Source organism: Psammomys obesus, unplaced genomic scaffold, assembly GCF_907164565.1.
Source record: "Psammomys obesus unplaced genomic scaffold, mPsaObe1.curated_primary_1811, whole genome shotgun sequence".
NCBI lineage: Eukaryota > Metazoa > Chordata > Mammalia > Rodentia > Muridae > Psammomys > Psammomys obesus.
This window is the reverse complement of record NW_026590341.1, coordinates 953,017-967,004: the sequence shown is the minus strand read 5'-3', so window position 1 is coordinate 967,004 and position 13,988 is coordinate 953,017. Positions and strand designations below refer to the sequence as shown.

At 49.4% G+C, this 13,988-nt stretch overlaps 1 protein-coding gene across 1 annotated transcript; it reads left to right on the top strand.

The window, feature by feature from the left end:
• Nucleotides 1-6,468, top strand: Nlrp6 (NLR family pyrin domain containing 6). Its single transcript, XM_055606887.1, has 8 exons — nt 1-240; nt 573-844; nt 1,028-1,063; nt 1,260-2,979; nt 3,738-3,830; nt 4,729-4,899; nt 4,975-5,142; nt 5,518-6,468. The coding sequence occupies exons 1-8, from the start codon at nt 218-220 to the stop codon at nt 5,639-5,641; spliced, it is 2,607 nt and encodes an 868-aa protein (XP_055462862.1). The 5' UTR covers nt 1-217; the 3' UTR covers nt 5,642-6,468.
• Nucleotides 6,469-13,988: the final 7,520 nt, after the last annotated feature.

Here is a 13,988-nt window from a genome sequence, read left to right as displayed (position 1 = left end):
AACCAAAGGTCGAAGAGTACAACACTTAAACGGCGGCGTTAGGAACTGTTCTTAAGTGTGGGAGCCTCGTGACTGCCAGCAAGGCCCTAGCTGAGCTAGGATGGACAGGGCTGTGAAATCCCCCCACTCCCAGGATGAGACCAGTTTAGCCCAGGAAGGATTACCTCTGCTCCCAGCCTCTGTGTCTGAGCATTAGGTCCCGGGATAATAAGACTCCATGGATGTGGCTGGGGCCTCCAGGTGAGTGTGGTTTGGAGGGAGAACTTTCAAGTTAAGTGGGCCCAACTTCTAAAGCCTGTCTTGTGCCGGGATTGCAAGCCCATTTTCTAGGCCAACCCCCCAAGCCAGGGCGTTTATGAGTCTGCTCCCCACTAGAGATTCAGACACAGGCCCTGGTGCAGGCAGCCCAGAAAGGACTCATCAAATGTGCCGTGTGTGCGCTAGGAGTGGAGAATTAAGGAACCCTGCCAGGGCCTGGCCTGTCTGCTCACTGTTCCTGAGGCGGGTGCTTTGGAGGCTGGGGGACAGGTCCCACGCAGGGCGTGTCAGTTATACTCCCGCCCATTCCCCAGCTCAGAGGCGTTGGTGCGGGAGCTGCTTCTGGCGGCGCTCGAGGACCTGAGCCAGGAGCAGCTGAAGCGCTTTCGCCACAAGCTGCGGGATGCGCGCCTGGATGGCCGCAGCATCCCGTGGGGGCGACTGGAGCACTCAGACCCCGTGGACCTCGTCGACAAGCTGACCCAGTTCTATGGGCCAGAGCCAGCCGTGGGTGTGACCCGGAAGGTCCTGAAGAAGGCAGACGCTCGAGATGTGGCGATGCGGCTCAAGGAGCAGCAGCAGCAGCGTAAGCTGGGTCCAGTAGGATGGAATCCGGTACCGGGCCTTGATCCTCCCCTGCGTCACCCACCCCCCTTTCCAGAAACCAGCCCGGGGTTTCATGCACAGGGGCTAATTCCAGAAGCTCCCAGGGAAATGACTTGCCCCATTCCTCATGCTCAGTGAGTCTCATGTCGGGTTTGCCTTCCAGGGCTCGGTGCTAGCTCAGCGCTTCTCTCCCTGTCGGGTAAGTTCGGTGGGGCACACAGTGAGAGGTCCTTTGGGGCTCCCTGGGCTTGGGGATCCTTGGATGTGAGATGGCTGGAGGAGGAAAAACCACGGCGCCCAATAGAGGAAAGGGAGCACAGATTCACACAGGCAGGGCGCTGGTCCCAGGCTGGCGGCCAGCCCGTCCCTACCTTCCACGGTCTCACACCTTACAGAGTACAAGAAGAAATACCGCGAGCACGTGCTGCGACAGCATGCTAAAGTGAAGGAGAGGAACGCCCGCTCGGTGAAGATCAACAAGCGCTTCACCAAGCTGCTCATCGCGCCCGGGAGCGGCGCCGCGGAGGATGAGCTGCTGGGGCGGTCAGAAGAGCCCGAGCGCGCGAGGCGATCGGACACGCACACCTTTAATCGGCTCTTCCGGGAAGAAGACGAGGGCCCGCGGCCGCTGACCGTGGTGCTGCAGGGCCCGGCAGGCATCGGCAAAACCATGGCCGCCAAGAAAATCCTCTACGACTGGGCCTCAGGCAAGCTATACCACGGCCAGGTCGACTTCGCCTTCTTCTTGCCGTGCGGCGAGCTGCTGGAACGGCCGGGTACGCGCAGCTTGGCGGACCTGATCCTGGACCAGTGCCCGGACCGCACGGCACCGGTGCGGCAGATCCTGGCACAGCCCCAGCGCCTACTGTTTATCCTGGACGGTGCGGACGATCTGCCTGCTTTAGCAGCCCCGGAGGCCACTCCCTGCACAAATCCTTTCGAGGCCACGAGTGGCGTGAGGGTGCTGAGCGGGCTGCTGAGCCAGGATCTGCTACCCTTTTCTCGCTTGCTGGTGACTACGCGCAATGTCGCCCCCGGGAGGCTGCAGGGCAGACTGTGCTCGCCGCAGTGCGCCGAAGTGCGCGGCTTCTCGGACAAAGACAAGAAAAAGTATTTCTTCAAGTTCTTCCGGGACGAGAGGAAGGCAGAGCGCGCTTACCGCTTCGTGAAAGAGAACGAGACGCTGTTTGCCCTGTGCTTCGTGCCCTTCGTGTGCTGGATCGTGTGCACAGTGCTGCAGCAGCAGCTGGAGCTGGGCAAGGATCTGTCCCGAACCTCCAAGACCACCACGTCGGTGTACCTGCTCTTCATCGCCAGCGTGCTGAAGTCTGCAGGCACCAACGGACCCAGGGTTCAGGGAGAGCTGCGCATGCTCTGCCGCCTGGCCCGGGAGGGCATCCTGAAGCACCAAGCGCAGTTTTCAGAAAATGACCTGGAGAGGCTGAAGCTTCAGGACTCCCAAGTTCAGAAAATGTTTCTCAGCAAGAAGGAACTGCAGGGCGTGCTGGAAAAGATGGTCACCTTCCAGTTCATTGACCAGAGCTTCCAGGAGTTCTTGGCTGCATTGTCCTACCTGCTGGAGGACAAGGGAGCTCCGGGGACGCCCGCAGGAGGTGTGCAGATGCTCCTGACCTCTGACGCAGAGCTGCGTGGTCATCTTGCACTCACCACTCGATTCCTCTTTGGACTGCTGAGTGCAGAGAGGATTCGAGACATCGAACGTTATTTTGGCTGTGTGGTGCCCGAGCGTTTGAAACAGGACACCCTGCGGTGGGTACAAAGGCAGAGCCACCGCAGAGTGACGCCCGCAGGGGCAGAGAGGGACATCGAGCTGGAGGACACTGAGGAACCAGAGGAAGAGGAGGAGGATCTCAACTTTGGACTGGAGCTGTTGTACTGCCTGTACGAGACACAAGAGGATGCTTTTGTTCGCGAGGCTCTCGGCAGCCTTCCAGAGACGGTGCTGGAGCGGGTTCGGTTCACCCGCATGGACCTTGAGGTTCTGAGCTACTGCATGCAGTGCTGCCCATCTGGTCAGGTCCTGAGGCTGGTGAGCTGTGGGCTGGTGGAGGCAAAGGAGAAGAAGAAGAAGAGTCTGGTGAAGCGGCTGACAGGGTGAGTCGAGAGGGCAGGGCTGTCCTCACCAGAGCCTCTTGTGCCCACGCACCCATGCCCTTTGGGCTGGGAAGCGTGTCCACACCTGATAACCCAAATGGCAGAAAGGACCTCGGCACTGCTTGACCCGCCCCTTGCAAGGCAGCTGTCATTCTTCCTCACCGAGTGCCCTCACCAGGCCCACTTTTAGTCACCCAAAGCAAAGCAACCCACCTAGCGCAGCCAGCATCTGAAGCAGCCTAGCCCCCTCCCTGATGCACTTTCTCACGCCTTCTGGAATATGACATGTCTTCTGTGTGCTGAGCCTGTTGTGCCCTCCACCCCCACACTACTTGCTGTCCGTCTTCCAAGCCTACCCTGGCTCCACCACTTGAGTCCAGCTACAGGCCCTGTGGTACCCCCAACTGAGCACACTCTTCCATATCCTCTTCCCGCCCATCCTCCACCTGATCCTAGACTCCTACACAGACATAGGCATTTACTTTCTGTGAAGTCAGCGCTACTCAGTATCTGTCCCAAGGCTTGCCATCTGTTGAGAATATATGCCAGGATAATGGCAGCACCTGGACCTAGGAACCCACAGGACCACTCTTGGGTTTTGTTCAAATCTGTATCAGGAAGGAGATGCAAAGAATGTGGGATAAGTGGCAGAGGCCATTCTGGAAACCCCAGACCTTAGGTAGGAAGGACTGAGGCCTTCCTAGAAAGGCCTGGAAAGAGTGCGATGGACGTCAACCTTGTTCTTTCACTCCCTGCAGTTCTCAGAACACCACAAAACCACCGCCAGTCTCCCTGCTGCGTCCACTCTGTGAGGCCATGACCACCCACCAATGTGGCCTGAGTGTTCTGATGTGAGTCACCATGCCCCAGCATGGAGGGGATTCAGAGCTGAGTGGCTCGTACAGACACAGGCCTTCTAGGGAAGGCCAAGGACATGGGCTGAGAGCTAATTGGGTTCCATCAACTGTACGGCCCTGGCGGGGAGAGGCCGGTACTGGCGGGGAGAGGCTGGTGCTGGGCCTTGGGGGAAACAGAGTGTAGCACAGAGTATGGGGAAAGACGGCAACAGTGGTTTTCCTTTGAAGGAAGCTCCCAAGTGCTGTTGGAGACTACTGGGCCATCATCCCTCTGCAGGGAGGTATTCAGAGAGGTTGGGAGCCGGTGCCTCCTGCCTCTCTGTGTCCTTCAGCAAGTCAGTCTGCCCATGCTTTGGTTTCCTCCCTGTAATGTATCCTCTGATCCTACCTCAGAGGATCGGTAATCACCGAGTCTCCACAGGTAGAGTTCTTAGGCTGTGATAGGCTCCTGTTACTGTTAGCCATCACCAGGGAGCAGAGGGTAAGTAAGGTGATAGGAACTGATAGTAACAGGGCACGCTGAAGCAGATAGTCAGACATCAATAGAGGACGAGGTGAAAAACTGGCTTCATGGGGGACAGGGTCCAGCAACCTGAAAATAAAACAAAGGGGGCCAAAAAGATAGTCACATTTGGCCCAGAAATGTTATCAGGAAACCAAGTACATGAAGGTGTTCACTTCATGATTTGTAATAGGAAAAAAAAAAAAAAATCAGAGACAGCAGAACTGCTCAGCCACTGGGATGATGGCCCATCTAAACCTGAAGGAGAATTATGAAGAGCCGTAGATTTCTTGACTGAACGTCAGGCTACCGGGGAGTGGGTATTTTGCTCAGATGGAGGCAGAGAAGTGGCTAGGCTTACAGACCAATGTATGTGCTTCTTCACCACAGTTTATCACACTGCAAACTCCCTGATGCAGTTTGTCGAGACCTCTCTGAGGCCCTGAAGGAAGCTCCTGCCCTAAGGGAGCTGGGCCTCCTCCAGAGCCGTCTCACTGGGGCAGGCTTGCGTTTACTGAGTGAAGGCCTGGCTTGGCCCAGGTGCCAGGTGCAGACACTCAGGTGAGGCCTGGTTTTGGAGGCATGGGGGTAGGGAACCCCACCTTCAACAGCCCCTGAGGTCAGCTCTCCCCACAGGGTGCAGCTGCCTAACCTCCAAGAAGCAATCCAGTACCTGGCTATCGTGCTGCAACAGAGCCGGGTCCTCAGCACCCTGGACCTCAGTGGCTGTCAGCTACCTGGCCCCGTGGTGGAGAGCCTGTGTGCAGCCCTGAAACACCCTACGTGCTGCCTAAAGACGCTCAGGTGAAGGCAGGGGGAGGCGTGGTACTGAGGACATAGCCTATCAAGCTAGGCTGGAGCAGGTGCCTAGGAGCTCTCTCCAAACCTCACAAGTGATCAGGCTCACACACAGATCTAGGTGCCAAGCCTACCAAGACTCACCTTCTGCAGTCCTAGCCAAAGCTCTTGGTTTCAAACAAATATCCACAGTCTGGGCCACTGAGCCTAACCTTCTTTTCTAGTCCCCCAAAGACCCTCAACTTTTAACAGTTTCCAATTGAATGCCTTCTGGTCCTTTTGTCCTTATAGCGTAAGTAGGCAGCTGCAGCCACTCCACTCCCACCTGAAGCCCCGAGCTGATTGACCCCTATTCTTTCTGTCTTATGCATGTGGCTGCAGCCTGACCTCTGTGGAGCTGAGTGATGTGTCGCTGAGGGAGCTCCGAGCTGTGAAGACGTTAAAGCCAGATCTGGCCATCATACATTCAGAACTAGGCACGTATCCTCAGCCTCTAAAGAGATGAAACGGTGTCTCCTAAGGCCTTGGAGACCAGAACAGGCTAGAAGATGCTGTAGCCAAAGTCCTTATGAAGATGTCCTCCCCATTCAAAAGCAAGAAGATGCCATCTTCTCCCCTAGGCAAGTCTTTCAAGCCAAGAAGCCACAGAAGGGCAAGCCAAAGACCCAGGTAGATATAGGCCCCTGATAGCTCCTGGACAGGCCTTGCACATACCCTGCCCTGGACACTCTGAGGTTAGTCTTCCCCAAGCCCCACAATCACCACTACCTTTCTTTCTGGGCCCTCCAGTCTGTCCCTTGGAGATAATCCCAACAGTAATAAGAGTATTCAGTAATTGAGCATACTGCTCAATGGTGTCACTCATCTCTGAGCTGGTCCATATCTGTTGTATGAGTGAATGCAGGGTCCCCCAGAGTTCTGCTACCAGTAAGCAGGAGAAGGTGGACCACCACTACGATCTGGGATTTGGGGCACTAGCTTTTAGAAGGATGCCATCCATGAAACCTTGGGGCATTAGCCAGAGGAATCCACTTGCCTGAGAGATATAGGAAAGGACCCAGAAGAATGACAGCTTCCTTTGATGATGGGAGCTGGGACAAGACAGTAGATGTCTCCAACATAATAAGTTTCATTGGGCTGGAGAGATGGCTCAGTGGTTAAGAGCACTATCTGTTCTTCCAAAGGTCCTGAGTTCAATTCCCAGCAACCACATGGCGGCTACAACCATCTATAGAGTGATCTGGTGCCCTCTCACATGCAGGCAAAATACTATATATAAAAAAATATAAATAAAAAATAAATTTTCTTTTGGATTCCCTTTCATTGATCTGCTGGCCTGACCACAGAAAATCTGAAAGAGAGGCTTGGCTTTCAGAGGTGGGGCAAGCCATGGATGTGGAGCAGCCTGCAGTGAGCCCCTTTACTTCCCAGGGGACATTCCCTCCACACATCCCTTTATAAATCCATTCCTCTATCCCCAAAATGGAAAACACAAAAGCCTGCTGTCTTAGCTACTTTTTCATTACTGGAAGCAAATTAGAGAATGAAGAGTTTGTTTAGGCTTACAGTTCCAGAGGGATAAGGGCTGGTCATAGCTGAGAAGCATGGTGACAAGCAGCAGGTATGGCAACAGGAGCAGAGGCTGAGAGTTCATGTCTTGAACCAAGAGCACAAAGCAAAGAATGAACTGGAAACAGTACAAGTCTTTAAGCTTTCAAAGCCTGCCTCCAGGGACATACTTTCTCCAAGAAGGCCACACCCCTCAAACCTTCCAAAATAGTGCCACCAATGGGAAGTTAAGTGTATGGATACTATGGTACTATGCCCCATAGGCTCATCTTTGAATGTCTGGTTCCCAGTTGTCAGAACCGTTTGGGAAGGATTAGAAAGATGTTAGAGGAGTTATGTCATTGGAGGGGATGGGCAGTGTTGAGGTTTCAAAAGCCCCATGCCAGGCCCAGCCTTGCTCTCTTTCTGCCTCCAACTTGCCAATCAGGTATGAGCCCTCAGACACTGTTCCAGCACCATGCTGCCTTCCTGCTGCTACACTTCCACTACCCCCAAGATGATCATGGACTAACCCTCAGAATCTCAGCTTGGCTCACTGAAATGTTTTCTTCTATAATCTTCCTTAGTCGTGGTGTATCTTCACTGCAAGAGAACAGTAAGTAAGGCATATACCCAAGCCTACATGGGACATTTATAATTAAAGTCACTACACGATTCTAGAAGGATAAGAGTCCTTGTTGGGAAGGCACTGTGGCAATTGGCAGGTAGAGCAACAGGAACAGAAAGGCGAGAGCCCTCATCTTCAAAGGCAAGCATGAAGCAGAGAGAACAAACTGAAAGTGGAAAAAGGTTGCAATCTCTCAAAGCCTTCCTCCATACTTTTTCACCAAGACTGCACCTCCTAAACTTCCCCTAAACAACACTACCAACTGGGACCAAGTCTTCAAATGCCTGAGCCTATGGGAGACATTTTTCAAATAAAGCCAAAATGTTCTCCCTGGCCCTCATAAGCTCCTGGCCAAATAATTTGGAATACACTTAGTCCAATTTCAAAAGCCCCCATAGTCCTTCATAGTCTCACCACTGCTTAAAAGTCCTAAGTCTCTTAATTAGCCCCCTGCAAAATCAAAAAAGCAAATTACAAACTTCCAACATAAAACAGCACGGGATATACCTTACTATTACAAAAGTAATATACCTTACTATTGCAAAAGGAAAGAAAGGCTGTGCCGCAGTGGCACACGCCTATGATCCCGGCACTCAGGAGGCAGAAGCAGGTGGATCTCTGTGAGTTTGAAGACAGCCTGGTCTACAGAGTGAGTTCCAGTACAGCCACGGCTACACAGAGAGAAACCCTGTCTCAAAAAAAACAAACAAGCACAGTGAGGAAATACTAGACCAAAGCTAGGCCAACCCTCAGCAGGGAAAACGTCAAATCCTGTAGCTCAATGTTCAGGGACTGGGACTAACATTATAAGGAGCTTTGACTGCTTTGCCCCTCCAGTTTTGCTGCCTGCAATGTATATCTCTCTCAGGCTGATTCCACTCTCCATGTTCAGCCCTCCTTGGCTGAGGTCTCACAGCTTTGGAATCTCCAACATTCTGACTCTCCCCTGCAACCCAGGCTTCACTTTCATAGCCTCACACAACGGTCTCTCACTGCCTCCTGACAGGGAATTCCTTGCCTCATGTTGCCTGGTCTCAGTGTCTCTCTGAATACTACCAAGTAAGAATTCATAGTCCCTGGGACTGGAGAGATGGCTCAGCATTCGGGAACACTTGTTGCTATTCCAGAGGACCCAGGTTCAATTCCCAACACCCATATGGCATCTCACAACCGTCTGTAACTCCTTTCCAGGAGATCCAGTGCTCTCTCTGGACTCTGTAGGAACAAGGCACACACGTGGTGCACAGACATACATGCAGGCAAAACATCCATTCATACAAAATAATAAAAAATAAAAAATGTCCTGACCCCTTTACTCTTGCATCCTTCATATTTCTAACAGCAGTGCCCCATGGACAGCACTGCCAGAATTGGCATGGATTACATTAGCAGAAATTTCTGTTTGTTTGTTTGTTTAAATTAAGTTGCTTTCTAGGAACAGAGATCTCCTTAGATGGAAGCTTAGCTGGGTAAGGTCTTGTCTTAAGGGCACACTTCTCTTTGTTTCAGGGTAGAGTGGTCCTCTCCTTAATGGCAGTCCTTAACATTCACAGCCTCAGACGGGTGGTGGTAAGGCACACCTTTAATCCCAGCACTCCAGAGGCAGAGGCAGAGGCAGAGGCAGAGGCAGGTGGATCTGTGTGAGTTTGAGGCCAGCCTGATCTACAGAGTGAGTTCTAGGACAGCCAAGGTTACACAGAAAAATCCTGTCTCCAAAAAAAAAAAAAAAAGGCAAAACAAAACAAACAACAAAAAGAAACCAGTTACAGTCTTTCTTTCAGCACAACCCCTGGCTACAACATTAGGCTTCCTAGTGTTCCTCTCCAAACTGCACATTTTGCAATTATTTTGAGCCCACTTGCTCTTTTTCACTGTAGACCTGCAAAGGTGTTATCGGTAGCAACCTTGTACAGATTTAATATTACATTGTCTCAATTTTTCCTCCACTAGAGAAATTAGCCCATTACTTTAAAATTTAAGTTCAGACAAGTTCTTAGGACAAGGGCAGAAGTCAGACAGGTTCTTTGCCAAAATATCACACAAATGGCTTCTAGCCCAGTTGGGCTCTAAAATCTCTTGAGCTGGGCCTCTGTGAACTAAATTGCTCTTAGTACTACTGTCTCCAGGGTCTGACTAGAATGTCTCTTCAAGTTCTACTTCCAGAATTCAAACACTTTTCTAGGCCAAAGTTCCAAAGTCTTCCAAAACCCAACATGTTCAGGTTCTTTGAAGAAAGACCCCATTCCTGGAACCAACTTCTATATTACTTTTCTGTTGCTGTGATTAAAAACAACAACAACAACACCTCAAAGCCAACAAAAACATGATCAAAGGCAACTTAAGGAAGGCAGTGTTTATTTTTATTTATGGTTCTAAAGGAATAAGAGTCCATCATGGCAGGGAAGCATACCCGGAATTGTCAGGCACAGTGGCAGGAACAGGTTGCTGAGAGCTCATATATCCAAAGCCAGGCATGAAGCAGAGAGGGCAAATTGGAAATGGCACAAGAAAATCATCTCTCAAAACCCACCCCTAGTGACATACTTCTCCAAGCAAGTCTGTACCTTCTAAACCTTCCCAAACAGTGCCACAAACTAGGGACCAAGTGTTCAAATACCTGAGTCTATGGGAGAAATTTCTGTTAAAACCACCACACCTGCCTTTCTGGAGCTGGTGTTCTGGACATAGAAGAGAGACAGACAATAAGTATACAGATATATTATGAATATCATTCAGTAAATATATGATACATGAATATAAAATATGTAAATGTATATGATGTATATTCATAGATGTGTAGGTGATATAAAAACATGGTAAATGCCAATATGATACAGAAACAAAATACAGTAAATATATAGGACATAATACGCTAAATGTATGTATGAAACACAAATAGGTATTGATATGTCAAGTGCATGTGCAATACACAAACAAGATACAGTGTGATACATGCACACACATATACACACTTGTAATAAATCAACACAAACATACAGTGTAATAAGTATGTGCAGGAAGATTGGGAAAATTAAGAAGACATGGAAGAGGAAAGCAGACTGAAGGGCTATCTACCTTCTACTTGTTGAGGGTCAAGTCTCTCTTCTTTCTTTTTTTTGGGGGGAGGAGGGTTGAGGCAGGGTCTGTGCCTCTGACTGTCCTGGAACTCACTATGTAGACCTGGCTGGCCTCAAATTCACAGAGATCCACTGCCTTTGCCTCCCAAGTGCTGGGATTAAAGATGTGTCCCACCATATCCAGCTAAAGAATCAAGAATTTCAACACAACTGCCCAAATCAACATTACCTACAAAGACATTATTTCTTTTTTTTTTTTTTGTGTGTGTGTGTGTGTGTGTGTGTGTCAGGATTTCTCTGTGTAGCTTTTGCTGTCCTGGACTCGCTTTGTAGACCAGGCTAGGCTCAGACTCACAGAGATTTGCCTGCCTCTGCCTCTCTCCGGTACTGGGATTACAGGCCTGTGCCATCACACCCAGCCAGTATTCTTTTTCTTAAGACATCTTAAATAAGAAATGTATTTTCTAGGTCTGGCAAGGCAGCTCAGTGCTAAGAGCTGTGTGAGTTCTGGGGATTTGAACTCAGATCCTCACACTTCCACAACAGGCATTTTACCCACTGATCCATCTCCTCCATACTCTCAAGAATTTCATAAACAAGTAAAATGTGGTTTCTTAGGACCAGGATGTTGATGAGTTTTATGTTGTTGGTTTTGTTGTTTGTTTTAGTTTTAGTTTTTGAGCAAAGGTTTCTCTGTGCAGTCCTGGCTATCCTGGGACTAGCTCTGTAGACCAAGCTGGCCTTAAATTCACAGAGATCCGCTTACACCTGCCTTCCAAGTGCTGGAATTAATGGCATGTGCCACAACCTCCAGGCTTTGTTTTTTGTTGTTTTGTTTTAAGGTAGGGTCTCATATAGCCCAGGTTGGCTTTGAACTCACTTTGTGGAAGATGATCCTGAACTGCTGGTCTTCCTTCTGCCTCTGCAGCACTGTAATTGCAAACCACTGTGTGGTTTATGCAGTGCTATGGAGCAAACCCATAGCTTTGCACCTGCTATGTAACCAGTCTGTTTGTGACCCTTAGTTTTTGTTTTGTTTTGAAGACAGGGTCTCACTATGTAGCTCTGGCTATCCTGGAACATTCTGTAGACCAGGCTGGCCTTGCACTCACAGAGATCACCTGCCCCTGCCTCCCTAATGCTGAGATTAAGGGCCCGTGAATACCAGGCTCCTGTTTGTGAATTTAACTGTGTCAGCATTCATCTCTCATCCATAAATCTGAACAATGTGCCTCATAAACCATCTTACAAACTCATTTACGAAAAGAAATTCCTTGAGAGAATGAGTAAACCAACTCATATCATTTTTATTTAACTTTTAAACTTTAATTAATCTTTAACTTTGCTTAATCTTTAAGCCTGGCTTTAGGTTGTATCTTTTGAGCAACGTAATTTCAAAAGCTACAAAATCATACATAGTTATTGCAAGTGTTAACTGAGAATTTGGACTTCCTGTTCCTGGGTCCTTAGTCTCCTTAAAAGTAGACTCTGAAGCGGCTAGAGAGCCATTTGAGAGAAAATCAACAGGGCAAGTCTATTAAGTTTCTTCAGGGGAACAGAACTGACGGGATAAAGTGGGACAAAAATAATTACAAAATGTACAGTTTAAGAGGAACACTAGGAGGCCTAATGTTGTAGCCAGGGGTTGTGCTGGAAGAGAGACTGACTGAAACTGGTTTTTTGTTTGGTTGGTTTTGGGTGGGGGTTTTTGTTTGTTGGTTGGTTTTTGTTTTGTTGTTGTTGTTGTTGTTGTTTTCGGTTTTGTTGTTGTTGTTGTTACTGTTGTTTTGAGACAGGGTTTCTCTATGTAGCCCTGGCTGTCCTAGAACTCACTCTGTAGACCAGGCTGTCCTCAAACTCATAGAGATCTGCCCGCCTCTGCCTCCCGGGTGCTGAGATCAAAGGTGTGCGCCACCATCACCTGTCTGAGGCTGTAATTGGTAAGGAGTGCCATTAAAGTTTAACCCATGGGGGGGTTTCTCTAAACATCTTTTTAAAGACTTTATTTCTATTTCATGCTATGAGCATTTTGCCTGCGTGTGTATATATGCACCACTTTCATGCCTGGTGCATGCAGAGCCCAGAAAAGGACCCTGAATCCTCTGGGACTAGAGTTACAGATGGTTGTGAGTCATCATGTGGGTTCTGGAAATGGAACCTATGTCCTCTGCCAGAGTGCCATGGTCCCTTCACCGCTGTGCCATCTCTCCAGTCCCAGCTTTTGTCTTTCTTAGTCTCATTAATAAAAGAATCTGAGACTCAAATGGAAGCTCAAGGACAATTTTATTAGAATTTAAAAGAAACCTCAGGTCGGGCCAGCTGCAATCCTCAGTAGCTCTCCAGAGAAGGAAAAGGACACAAAGCGGGATTCATTGCCCCAGGCTAGCTCTTGGGAAAGCAGAGCGAATGGGGCTGGAGGGAGGCATATGTGTTGGCATATATGCCGTAAGCAGGCATCTCTACAGCTAGCCCCAAGGGACCTGAAAAACCGGATATCAGGCATCTGTGAAGCCACCTACGGACCACGCATGCTCTGGACTACCTTATAAGAGAACTCGAAGCTCTTCTTCTCTTTCTCTTCTGCCTTGCCCAGAGACAGTCCCTGTGACCCCTTTCACTTTACCTTCCCTTCCCCTTCCCCTTCCCTTAATAAATTTCCCATATGGAACCAGTCGCGTGGTGTGATTTGTGAACCCGCCGTGTAACTCTTTTGCACAATTCTATCACTATGTCTCCAGGGTTGTAAGGCAAAGGGTACCTGGCAGAAAGGGAGCCTGCGAGCTGCGGTGTAGGACTTTGAAAAGGTTACTTTGTGAGCAGAGATTGAGGGAGCCTAGAGGCTAGCAGAGACCGTGATATGTTAATAGGCACCACAATCACAGGTTCATGGAAGAGTCATAGGTCCTTTTTGCCTCAGTAAAGAGTCCTTTTAGCAAGCAGGGACTATCTTCGCTATTCCCTGAGGGAATGCTGACTTTTGTCTAAATGCCAGACTTTAGGAAAAGGAATTTCTTGGGACCTGACGGAAGGAGGACATTGTAGAAAGCCACCCAACTGATATAGCATAACTCCTGCACTTAAGGCTCAGGGAACATCAAAGAACAGTCCCAGGGGCAGGGCTTATGAGAGCCAGAAGACCAAGGCCTCTGCTGTGAACCTGCATTCTAGCTGTGGTGGTGAAGCTACACCCACCAAATCTCAACCACAAGCCGCCTAAAGACCTGTACAATTCCAACAACGGTTGACATCCAAATGTAGATAGGGAAAGCTCATGGGGCCCCTCCTGTAGCTGAAAAGCCATAATCAACTACTGCTGAAAGAGAGAAAATTAGTCTTCCCCAGGGATGACCCTCTGTTAGACCTGAGGGGGGGAAACAATTCTATCAAGTGTCTGATTAAACCAAGTGAATTTAGAGCAGGCTGCCTCTCCCAAAGTCAGGATTTCCGAGAGCAGCTCCTCACTGGCTTTTGAGGTTCCTTTTATGGAAAAAGATTAGGGTTGACAGAAAACAGCTGTCGAGACAATTGAGGCAATAAAAATAAGTGCAAGAAAACATATTATGGAAAGGGTATCTGAGAAGACATTTTCGTAAGGCAAA

Bases quoted from the DNA above. Each gene is read 5' to 3' on its own strand.
- Nlrp6 (XM_055606887.1), top strand. From the start codon at position 218: ATGGATGTGGCTGGGGCCTCCAG. The intron at 2,980-3,737 runs GTGAGTCGAGAG...CACTCCCTGCAG, and splicing joins CTGGTGAAGCGGCTGACAGG to TTCTCAGAACACCACAAAAC. The intron at 3,831-4,728 runs GTGAGTCACCAT...TCTTCACCACAG, and splicing joins TGTGGCCTGAGTGTTCTGAT to TTTATCACACTGCAAACTCC.